The sequence below is a fragment of the Pseudophryne corroboree genome, chromosome 3, assembly GCF_028390025.1.
Source record: "Pseudophryne corroboree isolate aPseCor3 chromosome 3, aPseCor3.hap2, whole genome shotgun sequence".
NCBI classification, from domain to species: domain Eukaryota; kingdom Metazoa; phylum Chordata; class Amphibia; order Anura; family Myobatrachidae; genus Pseudophryne; species Pseudophryne corroboree.
In genome coordinates, this window is record NC_086446.1 from 457,741,944 (window position 1) to 457,762,940 (window position 20,997).

A 20,997-nucleotide genomic window follows, 5' to 3' on the forward strand; every position below is an offset into this window, starting at 1 on the left:
ATGTTTTTGTACATTAGGGCTCGCAGCTGACATCAGATACACACCCCAAAACGGCCGTGACACGCCTGTATTTTAACAACCACTCCCCACTAACACCATGTTAACACCTCCAAATGGATTGCATGTTAGTTTGCAGCGGCACCTGGACACATGCGCAGTGCGAACGCAGCGCATGCGCAGTCTGCCGATAATCTCTCAGCTCCGTGGAACATCGGCTTGGAATATTTCTCTAATCAGGTCCCTTGTGTCTGCCTTTATTAAACATGGAACTCCAAACAGCCTTGATTAGATGAGTTGCATCTTTCTTCTGCATGTCAATATATCTGGATGCCCTTTTAAAGCTAAACAATCCTATAATCACAGATAAAATAGAGGGTTCTCTAAGCCTTTGTTATATAGAATTTGTTGAGATAGGTAATTAAATCCATGTCAAATGCTCCAACATTAAATAAATATATAAATAAATCCAAGTAACAGAATTAAAAGCATTATTTACATTTTAATCATGTTGACAAATGTTGAGTATAAAGCTGCAGATGCTACTGCCACTATCACCAAGTGGATACATTTCACCAAGTGTCAAACCCCCAAAGTCCAACAGAAGTTTAGGAAGAATAAACAGGAGCCATATATTTAATTTTAATTTAAGCTTGTGAAGTGTGATGTTGCAAACTAAAGAACCTTTAGTCAAATAAGTCTAAAGGTGCATACACACTGGGCGTTTTTACCCAGCGTGTATGCACAGCGATGATGGCTGACATCTCTGGGCTGAAAAGCGCTCAGTGCATACACACTGAGCGCTTTTCCCCTCTGCCCAGCGATGTCAGCGGGGGTGAGAGGCTTTCCATTAGCAGGACGCTATGGAAAGCCGCTCACCCCGCCGTCCATTTACTGGTAATACCAGTAGATGAACGGCGGCCGCTGGCGATGTAGTGGGAGCGCGCATCAGCGTTCACCGCTCATCGCTTGTTCATACACACTGGGCGGCTTTGAGCTGTAAGCAGCTCAACACACCAAAAGTGAGCTACTTTCAGATCAAAATCTCCCAGTGTGTATGAGCCTTAACTAAAATCTGCACAAGATAGCCTAGAATTGTGGTTTCTTTGGTACTGTGCTAGTAAAGGCTCGTATTCACGGGCAGATGTGGGGAGAGACACATCTCTCTCCCCGCCCAGCACAACGCGATGTGTGCTAAGCGTGCGAGTGGGGGGGATGGGGGGCCGCTCATTTCACCCAGCGGGTAAAATGAGCGACCTGCTAGATTGAGCCTGCATGTAGGCCAATCTAGCACCAGCGATAGTGCCGCGCATCACTATCGCTGTGTGGGGGTTACACACGGACAGATCATGCTTAAAATCTAAGCAATCTAGTCAGATTGCTTAGATTATCGCTCCGTGAGTACCCCCTTAATTTAGGAGCAATATCCTGTTGTTGAGTCTTTTTTTTTTTTAAATTAGATTTTTATTGAGAGTTTATACAACACAAAATATAGAAAAATGGGGGGGGGGGATACAGAAAGAAGAAAAGGGAACTGGGGGGGGGGGGGAGGGGAACAAATACACAGATACAAGGCGGCTAGGCATTCCGCCTATAGAAAATTAACATGCGTACATAGACGTATATAAACACAGAAACATATATAAACGTATACTAGTCAGTAAGCAAATACAACAAACATTCGAGAATAAGAAAACGGAAGAGGATGTCAGGGGTCTATTGTGGTACCATGAGACCTATAAACACACCAGGAAGACCAGCGGAGCGAATGGTTCGTTTGGCAGTTGGAGAATGGTAAGCCCGCAGTCTCAAATTCGTAGTGAGATTGAACCGCACGTTCAACCGCTATTACAGTTGGAATTTGAGCCGTACGCCAATATTGAGCAATCAGTAATTTGGATGAAATCAGGATATGGCCTATCACATATTGATCGGTTGGAGTAATATAACCTTGGGATATATGAAGGAGGGCCAATTTAGGTAGTGGGACGATACGGAAACCTAATACATTAGAAATAAGAGTAAATATCGCTGACCAAAAATTTGTGAGAGCTGGGCAGGACCAAAACGTATGGAGCAAAGTACCAACATTATTACAATTGCGCCAACACATGTTGGAGCTGGACGGCCAAATGGAATGGAGTCTGGACGGGGTTAGATATAGGCGATGGAGAAGCTTGTAAAAAAGTTCCACATGGGACATACATCTAGATCAGGGCTGGCCAAACCAGTCCTCAAGATCTACTAACAGTTCACATTTTCCAGACCACCTAGCTGGTGCACAGGTGTAGTCATTACTAATTAAGATGTGCTGCATTCATTCCTAACTGACAATTCTTCAGATCTCCAGGAGGACTGGAAAACATGAACTGTTGGTAGATCTCGAGGACCGGTTTGGCCAGCCCTGATCTAGATGAATGAAAACACGTATAAAATACCCCCCGCCATTCATCTTCAGAAATCGTGCAAACAAGATCTGTCTCCCATTTCCTCAGAGAGTTCAGTTTCAGGGGGGAGTAGAGACCAATTATGAAATTGTACCAGCGACTTATACCGCCTTTAGTATCGGTCCTATCCAGTAACACTCGCAAATGTTTAGGGAGGGGGGAAACTCCGTGGGGAGTCGGTGTAACACTATGGAGCCAGTGACGCAGTTGTAAATATTTGTAGAAATCCCTTTGTGGAAGGGAGAATTTAGATTGGAGCTGACTAAACTGTAAAAGGGCATTATCCTTGAATGCTCCGCCAAGCGAGGACAGGCCATGGGATACCCATACATCTAAGTTTAAATTCGGGATGAGGGAGGCTACACCAATTAGAGACAAGTCCGTCGTTGGAAGATGGACATCCTTCATTTTAGAGACCAGTTCAAGCCATGCCTTACGTGCTGATAACGCCACAGCGGAGCGTGACACAAAACGCAGACCCGAATCCGGGAGCCTTAATACATCAGCTAATGGGAGCGGGGAGACTAAGCTCCTTTCTAGAAGAACCCAGGGTTTGGGGACATCTTCAACCATCCAAGCACCGGTTTGGGAAAGGATACATGCTATATGATAGGACCGAATATCAGGGAATGCTAACCCCCCTTCTGACTTGGGGAGTGACAGTGTGGTCCGGGCTAATCTGGGTTTTTCCCCCTTCCAGACATATTGAACAAACGCTGAGTTAAATTTAGCATATAAGACTTTAGGAATCAAAATCGGAATCGTCCTAAACAGATACAATAACTTGGGGAGTACCATCATTTTTAAAGCCGCAATGCGGCCCATCCAGGTCACGTGATACATCATCCAGTCAGACAATAACAGGGAAATGTTACGTAGGAGGGGCAAATAATTACTGGATACAAGGTCCGAGACCCTCGGAGTAATCTGGATCCCCAGATATTTTATACTCCTATCCTGCCAGGCATAATCATATTGAGCTTTCAAAAAATGTAATTGAGTTGGAGGGAGATTAATTGGCAATGCCTCCGTTTTGGAGGCATTCAACTTATAGTATGAGACCGAGGAATGCTCCTCTAAAATCAGTTGTAGCTGTCGTAGTGATGTGTCTGGATTTATCAGAGTAAGGAGGACATCATTAGCAAACAGGCTAATTTTGTACTCACGGCCATGAACGACTGTTTGTTGAGTCTTTTTATCCCTTTTAAATGGGATACTTTTTCTGTGATGGTCCCACCATGCTTTTATTCTTGAACCACTGGAGATGTCATTTTTTCATTATAGCTCTAATTGCCTCTGCTGATATTACCAGATGTGCTGACACGTCTTCATTCCTCATTAATATCCCATTATACTTCGTTTTTATTTGATTATTTTCTAATATGAACTGTGAATAAGGTAACTTGCTTGTCTTTATTATTTGAGGTGATGCACCCCTGGTTATTTTTCATATTGCACTTCTATGTACCATGTATAGCCCAGAGCTGCACACATTGTGATGTTCACTTAGATGAGTATTTTTTTCCTATTGCGGGTGTACAAAAATCCCTAAAAACTCCTATGGTGCATGTGTTACACAGAATACACACAGTGGGGCTAATTTTAGTGTGGTTGGAGTAACTATCTCTGGTGCTTCTTTGGAAGCAGCAGCGCTAGCTCTGCCTCTGTGTGTAAATGCAGCAGGAGTCGTCTATTACAAGTAGATGCCTCCTACTGCAGTAGTGATCCGAGCTGTGTCCTAGGATGCAGGTATCAGATCACTGCAAAACCACTGGGCGGCTTGCAGCACCCCATGAGGTCACACAAGGCGTCCGTTGCAGTAAGTTGTAAGAGGCCAGGAAATCTCCGTCCAACGACAGAGATCCTGGCTTCTACCTTCCCCCGAAACCATATGTATAGTTTGGAGGAGAGAAGGGAAAGGGGGGACATGATAGAAACTTTCAAATATATCAAGGGTCTTAAAGTTCAGGAGGGAAACATTTTTCAAAGGAAGAGAAGTATTAGAACTCGAGGACATACACTCATACTGTAGGGGGGGAGGTTCAGGGGAAATTTAAGGAAAAATTACTTCACATAAAGGGTAGTGGATAAGTGGAATAGCCTCCCCTCAGTGGTGGTAGAGGCTAAGGGGTATATGCAATTAGCGGCGAATCGCGGCAAATTATCGCCGTTTTTTAATTCGACACAATTCGACCATCCAATTTCGGCAAGCGGTTGCCGAAATTCACCATATTCAATGGAAAACGGATTCGACAGTCCCGCGGGCGAAAAACGGCCGATTTGCCGGATTTTGCCGCGATTTAAAAAAACGGGGAAAAACCCGAAAAAAATGGCGTGGGGTCCCCCCTCCAAAGCATAACCAGCCTCGGGCTCTTCGAGCTGGTCCTGGTTCTAAAAATCCGGGGGGGAAAATTGACAGGGGATCCCCCGTATTTTTAAAACCAGCACCGGGCTCTGCGCCTGGTGCTGGTGCAAAAAAATACGGGGGACAAAAAGAGTAGGGGTCCCCCGTATTTTATACACCAGCATCGGGCTCCACTAGCTGGACAGATAATGCCACAGCCGGGGGTTACTTTTATACAGCGCCCTGCGGCCGTGGCATTAAATATCCAACTAGTCACCCCTGGCCGGGGTACCCTGGGGGAGTGGGGACCCCTTCAATCAAGGGGTCCCCCCCCCAGCCACCCAAGGGCCAGGGGTGAAGCCCGAGGCTGTCCCCCCCATCCAAGGGCTGCGGATGGGAGGCTGAAAGGGGTCCCATGTTTACACATCAGACCCCTTTCCCCGAATGCCGGGACACCACGTGACTCCTGTCACTGAGGTCCCTTCAGCCAATCAGGAAGCGCTACTTCCGTGGCGCTCACCTGATTGGCTGTGCGCGTGTGACCTCAGACAGCGCATCGCAAAGCCTCTCCATTACTTTCAATGGTGGGAACTTTGCGGGTAGCGGTGGGGTGACCTCACCGCTGACGCAAAGTTCCCACCATTGAATATAATGGAGAGGCTTTGCGATGCGCTGTCTGAGCTCAGACGCACACAGAGCCAATCAGCAGAGTGCAAGGACGTTGCCCTTGCTGATTGGCTGAAGAGACACTTCTGTGACAGCTGTCACGGGGGTGTCTGCATTCGTGGAAAGGGGTCTCATGTGTCAACATGGGACCCCTTTCAGTCCGCTGGATCGGGTGTTCGTTTATTTGTTTTGCCAAGTACGAGGATTTATATCTGGACACTGGATTGAGGTGAGTATAATTATCTTTTATTTTCAGGTACCCGTGGATTCTACTTGGAGAAGAGGACCGACTGCTTCGTGTCAACATAGGTAAGTATGTGTGTGTCGGCAGTGTGTAATAAAGTTGTACTTGTCACGGTGTGTGTCTCCTGTTTTTATTTGGGTATTTTTTCCCCAGTAGTACTACAGGTACCAGCGGGCCCGTTTTTCTCCCGCATGCTGGTACTTGTGGTTCTCCAAGTACCAGCTTGCGGGGAGGCTTGCTGGGACTTGTAGTACTACTGGAAAAAACAATATTCTTTCAATTTTGACAAGGCTATCAGCCCCCCATCCGCAGCCCTTGGATGGGGGGGACAGCCTCGGGCTTCACCCCTGGCCGTTGGGTGGCTGGGGGGGGGACCCCTTGATTGAAGGGGTCCCCACTCCCCCAGGGTACCCCGGACAGGGGTGACTAGTTGGATATTTAATGCCACGGCCGCAAGGCACTGTATAAAAGTGACCCCCGGCTGTGGCATTATCTGTCCAGCTAGTGGAGCCCGATGCTGGTGTATAAAATACGGGGGACCCCTACTCTTTTTGTCCCCCGTATTTTTTGCACCAGCACCAGGCTCAGAGCCCGGTGCTGGTTTTAAAAATACGGGGGATCCCCTGTCAATTTCCCCCCCCGCATTTTTAGAACCAGGACCAGCTCGAAGAGCCCGAGGCTGGTTATGCTTTGGAGGGGGGACCCCACGCCATTTTTTTTCTGAATTTTACCATTCCATCTAAAAAAAATATATATATATATATTATTTTAAAAAATATATAAATAATACTTGTGCCTCCAAAAAAGACAAACCAAGTACCTAATCCCTTCTAATATAAATAGATATGCTATTATCAATAAAAAAAACAAAAAAAAAACATGTTTTAATTTTTTTTTATTAGTTTCACCCACCAAAGTGTGGCGGATTGAAAATGTCGAATTTACTGTCTAAAAGCACTGTTGTCGAATTTCCAAACTTCAATTGAATATACTTTGGTCGAATTGCAGCACTTGTATCATTGCAGAAAAGTCGAATTTGACAAAAGTCGAATTTCAAAAAGTCGAATTTTGAAAGTCCGTTTTTTGGACGGAAAGTACTGAATTGCATTGACGATTTTTTTTTTTGGGCGAAAAAGTCCAGAAATTCGACAATTTCGGGAATTCGACCGCAATTGCATATGCCCCTAAGACTGTAGAGCAATTTAAACATGCTTGGGATAGGCATATGAATATCCTTACAAAGAATTAAGGTTCAAAAAGGGCTGAGATTACCTAAAGGATAAAAAAAAGGGGCAGACTACATGGGCCAAGTGGTTCTTATCTGCCGTCAAATTCTATGTTTCTATGTTTAAACCACGGCAAGCGCCTCCATTTTCACAAACAGAGGACGTTGCCACCCCCTTCCACTTCCTGCCCCCAAATGGCTTCAGACTGTCAGGGTCTGACAAGTCTTGTTTCTGTCATGGCAGTACCCGTTCATGCATGCACAGAACGGGCCCTGGACATGCTCTAGGTAGCAGTAATCAATACTTTGCATCTTTAGAAGCAATTGCAATCAGAACTGAATGAGGTCCAGTATCAGAAATGTCTTGGAAAAATGCTGATCCTTCCTGACAGTGACTGGAAGGTTGTATAAACAGATGCATGGATATAATTATTCTTAGGTGAGTGAAAGTCATTGCGTACCCAGAAGCAGTTGACTGTCTGTGTACACAGTTTGCTTTCATCAACGCTTAACCGCTCACATTGGAGACCATACTTGGACAGAAAAATTCACCAGCCATAGAGCTGATGTTACAGTGGTGTATCTAAAGACTCATCAATCCGTATTTTGGCATCTATGGACGCTGACAGTTAGTCCATGCACATTTGGCGACCCCCAATTGACCAGGCGATCCTGCATCCACCTGTGAATCAGTCCCGTTATATCTTACATTGTATTAGTATGCGGAAAGTGAAAAATGGGTGCTTCAATGAAACCAGGGAAAAAAATTTAATTTACCAATCTGGAGGTCCTTAGGGCAAACATATCAACTGTCATTAAAACTTGCATAAGCGTCTGCCCAAGTTTAGTCTTAAACAATGGTAACCAAATCTTTCACCGGATTATTAGTTCATTTTAGTTCTTGTTATGGGAACACTGATGGTATACTAACAGTTTAAAGACGGTATTTATTAGCCATGTAAGAGGAGTCTGCTGAACAGTTGTACAAACAACAAACAAAAGAACCAATATAACAATATTCATTACAGATCAAGGCGAAGGACAAAACAGAGACTGAGAGGTCCTAGCAATGTAAATAAATATTTATTTCTTCATTTTTTGGCAGACAATACATTGTGTAATATCTTGATGTATCTTCTTACATAAGGAAAGAAACCTGCATTTACATTCAATACATTAGACAGTTCTTCGCAGCGCAGGGATCAGGTCTGAACTGCGCATGCGCTGGCTCCACAGTGCGCCGGCACATGGCTGACAGCTGTCGTTGCCTGGCGATCGCCTCTGTCTGATTGACAGGCAGAGGCGTCGTTGGGTGGGAGGGGGTGGCACGGCGGCACTTGGCCGCCGTTTGGTGGGTGCAATCCGTCCAATGCAAGCATGGCCGGACCGTGTGGGGGGGGCCACAGCGGCTGCTTGACATCACACGCAGCCGCTGCGAGCCGGGCAGGGACGAGTAGCTCCCAGCCAGCACGCAAAAGCTGTGCTGGCCCGGAGCTACTCCTGAAGTGCAAAAGCATTGCTGCTGTGCGATGCTTTTGCACTTCTACGACGGGTCAGGGACTGACATGGGGGGCGGGCTAGCCCTGTGCTGGGCGTCCCCCCACATGTCTGTGTTCCTGATCGTAGCTGTGCTAAATTTAGCACAGCTACGATCAAGTCGGAATCACCCCTATTGTCTGAAGGACCACAGTACTTGGGAACACAATGCATACAGTAGAATCAGACTGAGGTCTTTAGGAGTACATACCTGTACACATTTACATACACATTATACTGGTAGACACAAACATTAAGCGGATTATTCCATTGTGATTTATTTTGCCTTTTATACAGTCTTAATATCTAATGTAGCATAATGAGCTCGGTGACCTACAGGCGTGTGCGATTGTCTGTAGGTAGCATCCAGTAAATATTTATCCTTAAGGATAAAGGCACATAAATGTTTTGATACACGAACCTCTACGTCTTTCCAAAGGTACAAAGAAACAGTTAATTAAGTCGGGTGTACTACGATATAACGGCGCTCGGGATCCCAGCGCCCAGCATACTGGCGCCGGTATCCCAACCGCCGGAATGCCGGCAGCGGGGCGAGCGCAAAAGAGCCCCTTGTGAGCTCGCTGCACTTGCCACGCTGCGGGCACGGTGGCACGCTATGCGCACCACACTATTAATTCTCCCTCCAGGGGTGTTGCGGACACTCCAAGAGGGAGAACAGTTGTCGGTATCCTGGCGGTCGGGATCCCGGGGCTGGTATACATTGTGCCAGGATCCTGACAGCCAGGATATTGAGTGCTTCCCAGTTCGGTCATAGTTGCAAACTTGCTTATTTCCAGACAGTCCCAGGTGTTGAAGGTTCGTCAGCGTAACTTATCTGTTTTACATTCAGATGTACAGTTAAAGTGCATTAGAAATGTATTATGCATATATTTGGTAGTCATGGAAACACCATACAGTGCACCATTGATGGACCAGCATCAAAAATCCCCAGGAAATATATTTTTTAACGGTAATAATCATGTACAGTATATGTACTACAGTCTATTGTACAGTATCACAAAACATGTAATGAAAAATGGATATTACAATTACAAATACGTAAGTGGAATCCCAGTGAATAGAGATATACAAATGAATTCTCATAGCTATGTAAGTCTTCTTTTCCTTTACTGTTATATGCCTTGCTGCAATAGGGACTTTTGTGTGTGTACAATATATATTTACAACATATTTTAAAAACAGACCTGCTATCTTGATCGTTTACCACAGTGTCAAATAAATAATGATTACCTAAAGGTGGGTACACACTGGTAGATATATCTGCCGATCAATTGATCTGCAGATATATCTATGTTGAGCATACACACTGCCCGATCCGTCGGGGACTGACGTCATGAACTGGGACGGGACTGACGTCATGCGCCCGCCCAGTTCAGCTGTCAATCACCGCCGGCTTCCGCAGCATGTGTACGGCCGGTCGGCTGACTGCCCGTACGCACACACATCGACGCCCCAATATATCGGTAGATATATTGGCCGTCGGCTGTGCTGCGGGGCCGACGCGATACATCTGTGAACAACGGAGTTCACAGACGTATCGCCCGTACACACTGGCCGACGGACCCGCGATATATCGGCCGTTCAAGAGAATGGCTGATATAGCGGCCTGTGTGTACCCACCTTTACAGTATAGTGCACATTACACGGTTACAGTAACCTCAGTTGTCCAACATATTCTATAATTTTATGTTTAACACATAAAACCTGTGCCCAGCATATACAATATCAGTTCAGTAAAACAGCGAGTCTAACTGAATCAACCCCATACAGCTTTATGCCGACCATAACAACCTCACGTCCATTTATTCCATACTATATGCCCACCATATCCATGGCCAGCACAACAGTGCCATACTACTATTACAATCAGCATATACAAGCTGATACTACCATAAGAGACGCATGTACAATGCAGGAATGATCTAGTGCTCCCACTCTTTATATATCAGTCTAGCAATTTATACAGTTAGATGGACTGGACGGTTCAGTGCGGGAACAGGAATTCTAGTGATGTAACAGATAGAAGTGCAGTGGTTACTGCTTATTAGTTAACCTTGTGATTAAGCTATATCACTGAGGGATAGTCCCAATCCCTGCATCACAGGGATTGTGTTAGTCGACAAGTATGAAGCAATCAGTAGAGTTTAAGATGTATTAGAGACAATACCAGATTGCTTGCTATAGGTTGGATAGGTTAGAGTACGTTTACTTTGTTTATTGGAATTGATACAGATTAATTGAAAGGCTATATTAGGCAAACAAATAGAATCTTCAGATTAGACCAACCATAATCTCTGTACATAATGTTTAAAACAAGGAACTGTAATCGCTTACTGCCCACCTGTTTGTGCCCCATGTTTCTTAGGACAGTCCCTAGCTTGCCAACAATCCCCTGGGAGGAAGCATCACTGCAGCACGCACTCTCCCTGGGAAAGAATGACATTGCTGCTACTGTTTACAACCTAGTTATGATCTCTGGTAAGGAACAGCTACACTGTGTTCTCATGGGGCCTGATATCAGTAGCAGAAGGCAGCAGGGTGGGTGCTCTAGTGCTTTCAAAGCTGTATGGTTGAAAATGTTAACTTTGAAAGCCTATTAGCTTGAGGTTTTATACCATCGGTGTTTCTGTAATGGGTGCAGTGTGTGCGGTACAAACGGACCCCTAGGTCCAGGGGGAAGGGGGCACACACTGCACCCATATAGTATATTTACCCAGAGCCGGCCCTAGGCAAAGGCAAACTAGGCAAATATCTAGGGCATTTAGTATACCTAGGGGCACAAGCAGCTTCTGTTGATTAAAATGATATGCGGCATGCCTATATTCTGTGTGCGACTATGACTGTATCTGTATACGAAATGCTACATTACAGTGATTTCCAGGAATACACTGTAACGTAGCATTTCGTATGCAGATACAGCCGCAGTCACACACAGAATATAGGCATGCAGCATATCATTTTAATCTGCAGAAGCTGCATGTGCATCCTAGCCACATACTAATGCAAATAAGATGCATTTTCATCAAAGAAAGGTGACTGATGTTACCAGAGCTGCCAGCTGACTCATGGCAGGCATCTCTTGCTGCATGGCGTATTGAGGCAAGATGTATGAGGACACATCTGTATCCAAGCAGAAGCAGAGGTCAGTTTTAGCAGCCATGTGAGTGCTGTGTGCGGGTGGGTTGGTTGTGCAGTAGTGTAAGGGGCATTATGTATGTCATGTGTATAAATGCATTAATAATGTGCGGCATATGTGAAAGGGACATTGTGTGTCATTATGTGTATAAGGGCATTAATAATGTGTGTCATGTGTAAGGGGCATTATTGTGTGGTGTATAAATGCGTTACTAATGTGTGGCATTATGTGTATAAAGTGCTCTACTGTGTGGAGTAACATATAGATAGGGCACTACTGTGTGGTCTAATGTGAATAAAGAGCAATATCGTGTGGTGTAATGCGAATAAGGGGCAATTCAATGTGATGTAATGTGAATAAGGGGCATTACTGTGAGGAGTAACGTTTATAAGGTAAAATGGTACTACTGTGTGATGTAGCGTGAATAAGGGACACTATCGTATGATATAATGTGAATAAAGTTGCACTGCTGTGTGGCGTAATTTGAATTGGGGGTACTATTGTGTGGCCATGCCCCTTCCCAGCAAGAGCACGCCCCTTTTTGGGCTGTGCGCCAAATGTGTGCACTATTCCTATTTAAAATATAGGGGGTAAGAGCACTAAAATGTGGACTGCTTGGGTGAGGGGTGATGGTGCTGGGAAAGGGGTGCAGGGTCAGAGGTGAAATTGGTGGCAGTGCTAAGGGGCACCAGCCAAAATCTTGCCTAAGGCATCATATTGGTTAGGGTCGGCTCTGTACTTTCCCTTCCGGAGTCCCGCAGCGGTGGCCCTACAGTGTGGGCACAAATCACTTGGAAAATGGCTTCCGCGATCTACTGTCTTTAAACATTACTTTTAAACGGTGTCCAGATTTTCTGTTCTAATAACATTCATTTAAATTGATATTTCCTCATGATTTTTGTAACGGCCTGTGTTTCATTCACATAATCTTCATCAGAACAGTAGTTATTCCACTGATGGTATATTTAATAATGTTGTTTTTTTTATTAAATCCTAGTTTTCTTTTTTTTTACCTCCCCGTACTGGCAATGTTTTGGTTGCAGGCGCATCCGTGTCTGCATCTTTTGCTGGTCACACATCTGTAACTTTTTTTTTTTTTTAAATATATTTATTGGGTTTTTTCCACAAAAGACATAGAAAAACAATGCAGTGCAGTACAATACAAAGTGCAGATGAAATATATGCCTGGTACAGATAGGCAACAGAGGGTAAGACTAAGCATTGAGAGCCACCACTGACGCCGTGGGTAAATTTAAACAGCGTGGGAAACCGTGGCAATGCAACTTCACACCAGCAGTAGCACATATTGTCAAAAGTCCAGACCCAAAGTGCACTATACAGTATAAAATCTGCACACTAATACATTAATACATACTAACGAAACTAATAATACAGCAACAGAGAAAGAAGGAAAAAGAACAGAACAACAGAGACATGGATATGAATTTATAGGGGGGAGGAGGGGGGGGGGTTATAGATGCTAAAGCCTGTGAAGTACAGCACACACATAAGTAGCGAAGGGACCATCCCGCTCCGTGCCAATGGGAAGGGAACGAGTGTCACCTAGGGGCCAGAAGGGGATTATCACCAATAGAAATACATAATTTGCGATAAGAATCCCAACTAAGTGAGTCAAATATTTTTAGAACGTGGAGTTGTTGGGGAGATGGCAGAGAGTCAATATACGGTCCCCACTTCTTGTAGAAACGCAGAGCATTATGGTCAAGGTCTGGGAGAGTAGATTGACGCTCAAAATATAACGTAGTAGTAAGAAGGGACTTGAGGTTAGCAATAGAGGGGGAAGTTCTATATATCCAATGGTTTAAAATCAATTTCTTTCCCAAAGTCAGCAAAACATACAGAAAAGGGACATAATGAGCTTGAGAGGGGGGTAAACACCAGGCTGTAGTGTTAAGGCCAAGGAGCGCTGCTGGGTCCAGAGGGAGCACAATCTGGAAAGTAGATCTTACATACCACAGTATCTTATTCCAGAACCTTTTAATCTTTGGACAGTGCCAGAAATTGTGCATAAAAAGGGCATTCGGTGCTTTACACTTGAGACAGTGTCCAGAGTCTGTAGAGACCATATATTTATGCTGTCCTGGGGCAATATAAGCCCGATGTAAAAATTTAAAGTGGATTTCCTGAAGCTGAGCAGAATGCAGGGTTTTCAGGATAGAGGGGAGGGGGTAAAGGAAGCAGTTCACCTCCGGATCCCAGGACCACTCACTTGACCATTTAGATAACATAGGGCGCCAGAGAACATCAGGCTTGCTAGGTAACATATCCTGGTACAACCAGCTGACTTTGTATGAAAGAGTCGGTAACGTGACCAATAAGTGGGACAGAGGGTCCATCCTCCGCTTGTGCACAGGAGAGATGGGGAGAGATTGTACAAAATGACGAACCTGGAGAAACATAAAGAAATCAGATGAGGGCACACCGTGTCTCTCGGCTAATTCCGCGAATTACAGCAAAAGTCCACCCGGGTCAAATACGTCACGAATAAGGGCAATGCCCCTAGACTTCCACGCAAGGAATTTGGTGTTGTCAAAAGGTGGAGTGAAACAGGGGTTTCCGCAGAAAGGAATAAAAGGGGAATATTCTGGGTTTCGGTGTAGAGCTTTGTTGATGGCTCCCCAAGAGCGGTAAGTATCCCAAAAAAGAATATTAGAACGCGCCAGAGATGGGAGGAGGGGTTTTGGGGTGTGTGGCAGCGCTCTGAGATCGTAGGGATACACAAGATCTTGCTCTACATCATAATTAACATATGAGGAGGTGCCTAATAGCCAATCCGAGATATATCTAAAATTCACAGCCCGGAAGAATGCCAAGAGGTCAGGGACAGCCAGCCCACCCTTAGCGCGAGGGAGCTTAAGCTTAGGAAGGGAGATCCGAGATCTCTTATGGTTCCAAAGGAATTTAGAAAACAGTTTATCATATAACAATAAATCTTTGCTAGGGGGCTGGATAGGGATCATCTGGAGGAGATAAGAGATTTTAGGGAACACAATGTTCTTCAGGATGGCTACTCTCCCTAATAGAGAGACAGGTAGAGAGGACCAGGTGGACAGCAACTGTGACACCATGTTAAAAACCTCTGTATAGTTGGCCGAATATAAATCTGAGATATTTACTGGAAAATATATACCCAAATATTTAAGTTTCATAGTATTCATCTGGAATTGAGCAAGGACAGGTGAGGAGGTGCGCGTACAAGCAGCCGGAGTGAGGGGGAAGAGTTCAGACTTGGAAGCATTAACACGATACCCTGCAAAGGTACCAAACTCAGTAATGACTTGCATAATTGGTGGGATAGAAGTTTCAGGATTTGAAATAAAGAGGAGCATATCATCCGCGAATAAACTCACATGAAGCTCATGGTCACGGACCAGAACTCCAGAGTATCCGGGAAGGTGGCGCAACTTAATAGCCAGGGGTTCTATGGCGATGGCAAATAAGAGTGGGGAGAGGGGGCAGCCCTGTCTGGTGCCCCTGTGAAGGGGAATGGGTGCAGATAAGTAGCCATTACACATAATACGGGAAGAGGAGGGGGAATATAAATTTCGGAGCATGCCGATCAGTTCCAGCGGAAACCCAATCCTCTCCAGCGTGGTATGCAGGTGATCCCAAGTAACCAGGTCAAACGCCTTCTCCGCGTCCAATGAAAGCACGTATTGGGGGTCCGGGTCTCCGCTGGAATGCAACCAGCTAGCCGCTGCAAGAACTTTACGAATATTATTAGTGGAATGCCTACCCGAGATGAAACCGGTTTGATCTGGGTGAATAATTGAGGGAAGCACTCCCTTTAATCTGTCAGCAATAATTTATAGTCAACATTGAGGAGAGATATGGGGCGGTAGGAGCCGGGGAGATGGGGATCCCTCCCGGGCTTGGGAAGAAGACGGATCAGAGCATCATTAAAGTATAAAGGGAGGGAGTGAGAGGTCAGGATTGCATTAAACACCAGAACCAAAATATCCAGCAGTTTAGGCTGGAGCATTTTATAGAATTCGCCAGAGAACCCATCAGGTCCAGGGGCTTTTAAGGGATTTAAATGTTTGATAGCAGCCTCCACCTCCCGAGCAGTAATTGGGGAACAGAAGCCCTCAGCAACCGAAGGTGGGATTTGGGGGAGGGAGACAGAATGCCAGAAAGAAGTTTTAGTGGGGACATCAACAGGAGAATGGGCATAAATGTCCGTGTAAAATTCTGAGAGGAGTTGCGCCATGTCTACAGACTTAGTAGCCAACGAGCCATCACCGTGTTTAAGCGACTGGATCACCGAGGAAGGCACAGATCCCCGCAGAAGATTAGAAAGGAGACTGCCTGTTTTATTGCCAAATCTGTAAAAACGGTGGTTTTTGTGAAAGGTATGGGATTTACATTCTAAGTATGTTTTCTATGAGGCAGGGGAGGGGGACTGTTTAAATTGTTGGTAAGCATCCGTTAAGCATCGCTGAGATGTTTTAAATTCAGAAAGAAACTGCTTCTTTCTTGAGGAAACATATTCCACAAGCCTACCCCGGAGAACCGCCTTGGCGGTCTGCCAAAACAGTAAAGGATTAGTCTCAAAAGTGCTTGCATTATCCAGTCTGAACTCCTCCCAAAACGCCTCCAACCTATTTCAAAACTGCAATGAGGAGGTGAAGGAAGTCGGGAAATGCCAACACTTAAAAGAGCCGCGATCTAGTGAAGTAGTTAAGCTAACCCAGACCAAGGCATGATCAGAAAGGGATATCGTTTCCATCTGAGCCTCACTACTTTGAGGGATCAGGGAATCCGACAGCAACAAAAAATCAATTCTGGACAAGGTGCCATGGGCAGCCGAGAGACACGAGTACTCCCTATCAGTAGGGTGAAGGAATCTCCAAGCGTCAGTCAAATGTAATTGCTGAGCAAAGAAGGGGACTCCTAGGGCAGGGGGAGGGCGTGCACGAGCGGAGGAATTCGAGTCCATATAAGCAGAGACCACAACATTGAAGTCTCCGCCCACAATCATTGGGAGAGACATAAATGGGCATAATTTAGTAATGAGACTCTTGAAAAATACCTTCGAATAAGAATTTGGGGCATAAACAGTACATAAAACATATTTAGTGTTATGAAGTAAAATCTCAAGAATAAGGAATCTACCAGCAGGATCACACAAAGAGGTGAGAACCTCTATATGCAGGTTGCGTTTAGCAAGGATAAGTACACCCCTCGCCTTAGAGGAGTAGGGAGCATCAAAAAGCACCTTCCAAACGAGGACACCCAGCTTTTGGGCCTCCGGGGAAAGAAGGTGCGTTTCCTGCAAAGACATGAGATCCATATGCATTTTATTTAAATAAAGCAGTATTTTCTTCCGTTTGATGGGAGAGTGAATACCCCCCACGTTCCACGTACCCACTTTAATGGCAGACATAAGACATATGACTGGGGGCAATCACAAATTAAAACATACTACAATCCCACAGGTAATGGAGAGGAGAGAAAGACACAGGAGGGAGGGAGGGAAGGGGTAGACAAAAAGACAATATAGACATAGAAACGAGAAAAAGAAACAAGACCCACCGGGGGGTCCCGCAATAACAATGAGAATGTGACTTCACGTTAAGTCCACTGGGGTAGTAACTCTATACAGCGAGGAGGACATTGCTCCTAGCCAATACCACTATATCGAGCAGCATAGGGGAGGGGGGGGGGGGGGGGGGAGATGAGGGCATGGAGGTGAGGGCCCAGATAATATCAAACAGGTGGAGGTTGAACCCAAAACAGGTAGCATGGACATATAACTTCACAAGAACAAACATGTACACCTGGGAGCGTATAACAGAGAATGCACTTATGTTACTCCAGAGGTACATATACATCACCTATAGGACCAGCGTGGGTGTGGTGAGCAAGTCCAAATAAACCAACAGATGATCACATAGTCCACAAGGTTAGGGAAAGAAAAATATGCGGCAACAGAGCAACAAGGGGAGAGGAGAGTTCAAGATCAGATTCAGGAGAGCCCAGCTATTTCATCGACGGGTCAGAGGTGCCGGCTTCTGAAAGATAAGCAGCAGCATCCTCCGGGGTATGAAAGTCCTTAAAGGATGTGCCGTCAAAGATCCTCAGGCGCGCAGGGTAGAGCAGTGCGAACTTTCGGCCCTCCTGGACCAATTTAGAGCATACAGGTGAGAATGCCTTGCGTAGTCTGGTGAGCTCCGGAGAAAAATCCTGGAAGAGTAACAATTTGGCATCTTCCCAAACAAGATCCCGTACACGACGAGAAGCCGACCAAAGATCTTCTTTATGGAGAAAGTTGAGACACCGGAACAATACAGCACGCGGTCGTGTTGAAATGGAGGAGGGGCGGGTGGGGCCCGTTCTATGTGCACGTTCCACCACTAGGTCCGAGCAAATATCTGGTATTCCAAGAAGATCAGGAAGAGTATATCGGAGGACATGATAAAGAGCCTGTCCCTTAACCGACTCTGGAAGTCTGATAAGCCGAAGGTTATTATGACGCAACCTATTTTCTATGTCGTCGATCTTTGCCCAAACCAGATTTTCAGATTTCTGCAGTTTAGCAGAGATATCAGAAAGTTCGGCGATTTGTTGGAAATTCTCACCAGCAGTATGTTCCACTTGTAGGACACGTTTAGACAGCTGTTTGTATTGGCTTTTGATATCCAGGACAGCCTGCTGTAATGCAGCAGCATGCAACTGTGTTTGTTCCTGGAATAAAGGATGGACTGTTTCTTTTACCGCCCTGACAATATCAGCATAGGATAACGGGTGCCCGGGTACATCTAAGGGTGGTGGGCCCGCAGCCGTAGAGCCCACCAGGGCAGGAGAGCTGGAGGGGGAAGGGCTGCAGGAGCAGCCGCTGAGCGGGCTCCGGCGTCCATGGAGGCCGCGGCGGCCATTTTAGAAGCTGAGCCGCGGACCTCAGACCTGGCGCGGGAGTTCTTTCCCTGCATCACGGGGGCCAGGAAACGGTCCATACAGGGTGGCCGGAGCTGCAGGGGGTGAGCGGGTATGGCAAGCCGCTCAATGGACGCCCAGAACGGGCGGTATGAGGCTGTTAGTGGCGGCAGGCACCGGAGCTACACGAGCTGCGTGTCACTCCATGCAACGCCGGAACCGGAAGTCACCATACATCTGTAACTTTATGCAAAAGGTTCTACAAAGCTGTTCTCTAGTGTACGTCCATGCGTACATATGTACAAGGACCCAGATGCCTACTGCTTGATGCATCTTTAGACACACCATTGGTCAATCCAATGAAACTTGCACCAGCCCCATGGAGGGTGCAGTTTCTCCTGAGTATGGCCTCCAATGTGAGTGACTGGGTGTCTCTGTTAGCAAATGCTTCCAGCAGCACCCCTTTGGCACCCCCATAATACCCCCACAAGATGGACCATCTCTGTATGTCCGCTAAGTCATATCCCTGTCACTGCCCAGCAATGCCTAATACATTTTCATCGCAACTCCGATTCCATCGTAACTCTAAAGCTGTATGCATGCTATCTAGATTCTAGATGCATTCACACTACAATTTAGATGTATGTGCAGAAGAGAAAATCACTCCACAGCATTCTATATCGCTGCTGCATCCAACTGCATCCAACTCATAATCTGTGTGGCAGGTGTATCATTTAGCTTATCTGCATAGCATAAAATTGCTCTCCACATGCCCAGCAAACATATATATGCCCATGCAGATTTGTATGTATCTGAGTAAGGCCTACTTGCCCGTGCAAAGGCAGAACATGGGGAGGAAAAAGGCCAACTACCAGAGTCCAAGTACAGTAATGATGTTATTGGATAATTGAGAACAGCTGCAGACCTGCACAGAGACCATTTACTGTACAAGGCGTATTATTTCAGGTGCTTGAAAGCTGGTGCATATACATCCTGATGATGATGAAGGTAATATCTGACAATATCAAACCACTTGTGATTGGCTGATTGGTGGTTTTCTGCATTGCTCGTTTATATATTATGTTTTTGTGTGCGTGCTTTGGCTTTTTTTTTTTTTTGTATAAGAGAGTTGTACCTGTTGTATTTGACAGGTTTTATTAAAGTCTAAAAAATAATTTATTTTTCACCCGGGAAATCCACTGGTTAAAAAAACAAAAAAAACCATGGGGGTAGGTGTATGTGACCTAACGTAACCCTAACAAATTCCTGCTATTTACATCCTAAAATGGTGTTAGCAATGCATGTACTGTTATGATCTCTATTAAATAGACTTGCTGTTGACAGAGGTACAGATTTAAGTGCAAATCTCCCTCTAATAAATTAACCCCTTAGTGTATTTTTAGTTTTATGGTGATCTTGCAGTGAGTTTAATGTTCTACTTTTATTGTTTATTGTTTTAACTGTTTAATGTTATTTTGTTGATTTTAATTTATTTATATTTTTTTATTTGTAAAGTCTCAATCTTCAGAACTCTAGAACTCTTGCTATTGCTAGATCATTACTGAATTGACAAACAAACATAGAAAGTACTGTATATTTTACAGTGGAAAACTTGTAACATCCAAAAATACCAGTGCCCATATGTAACAACCTATGAGATATGGGCAGTAGCGAGATTTCAGCGAGCTAGCTGCTAGATGTATAGCACCAATTTCATTTAAGGCACAACCAACCGGGATTTTAAACAAATCAGCTTTAGTGTTGAACTCTTGCTGTTGCCCCATCTCACAGGACTATTACATTTGGGCCCATGTCTTGGCTGTACCTTTGTGCGTGCAGCAATACTTATTTTCTATAAATTTTTCTACTTTATATCCTCTCTGTAACCCAAGCTACAATCATTTCATGGACTTCATTTTTTAAAATGATTGCACATAGAAACGAAGATCTCTGCCACTTGGTGAAGGTCATCCACAAATTATAACTTCACTTATAAAAAGAGGAATTTGCACGTCATTGTCTTTGACAATGTTGTCATATGTTAGCTCCCTGAGAAAACGAACTTTTTCAGAGAAACCTTACCTCATTCCTATGTACTGAGGCATTGTGCTTAGTATTTACGAAGACACTGAAATACTATTCCAGATCTTCACACAAAGTTATGACTTTATATTGTCTGAACTGATGCTTATCAGTGAGAGCCTAGTTGGATCATCTGTTCCTTCATAACATTGTCACTCATATTACAAAATCCTCCTGTTTAGCTGGACAATAAATAATATTTTGGCGTTCACTGCTGTCTGTTGCTTCCCCTTTGTTTTGGAGGTTTTTTCCAGTCTTTTCTTCCTTTTTGTCCATTATATAGGAGGCTAAACACATGAAGAGTCCAGATGAGGCCACAGCAATACTGCTGAAGTAGAACACCAAATTATACTGACCAGTGATGTCTACCAGCAAACCTGAGGAAACATATACAGAACCATT

At 45.0% G+C, this 20,997-nt stretch overlaps 1 protein-coding gene and 1 long non-coding RNA gene across 3 annotated transcripts in view; one reads left to right on the top strand and one right to left on the bottom strand.

Annotated features, from left to right (window-relative positions):
* The window catches only part of LOC135055983 (uncharacterized), a 184,231-nt gene extending 163,264 nt beyond the window's left edge, over nucleotides 1–20,967 (top strand). Inside the window, exon 4 of the long non-coding RNA XR_010243861.1 lies at nucleotides 20,879–20,967. This is a non-coding gene — a long non-coding RNA (uncharacterized LOC135055983). The remainder of the gene's footprint in view (nucleotides 1–20,878) is intronic.
* The window catches only part of SLC16A5 (solute carrier family 16 member 5), a 92,731-nt gene continuing 88,857 nt past the window's right edge, over nucleotides 17,124–20,997 (bottom strand). For both annotated transcript variants that reach the window (XM_063960656.1, XM_063960658.1), the window contains exon 5: nucleotides 17,124–20,972. In XM_063960656.1, the coding sequence (XP_063816726.1) occupies nucleotides 20,752–20,972 (221 nt within the window). In that variant the 3' untranslated portion in view covers nucleotides 17,124–20,751. The remainder of the gene's footprint in view (nucleotides 20,973–20,997) is intronic.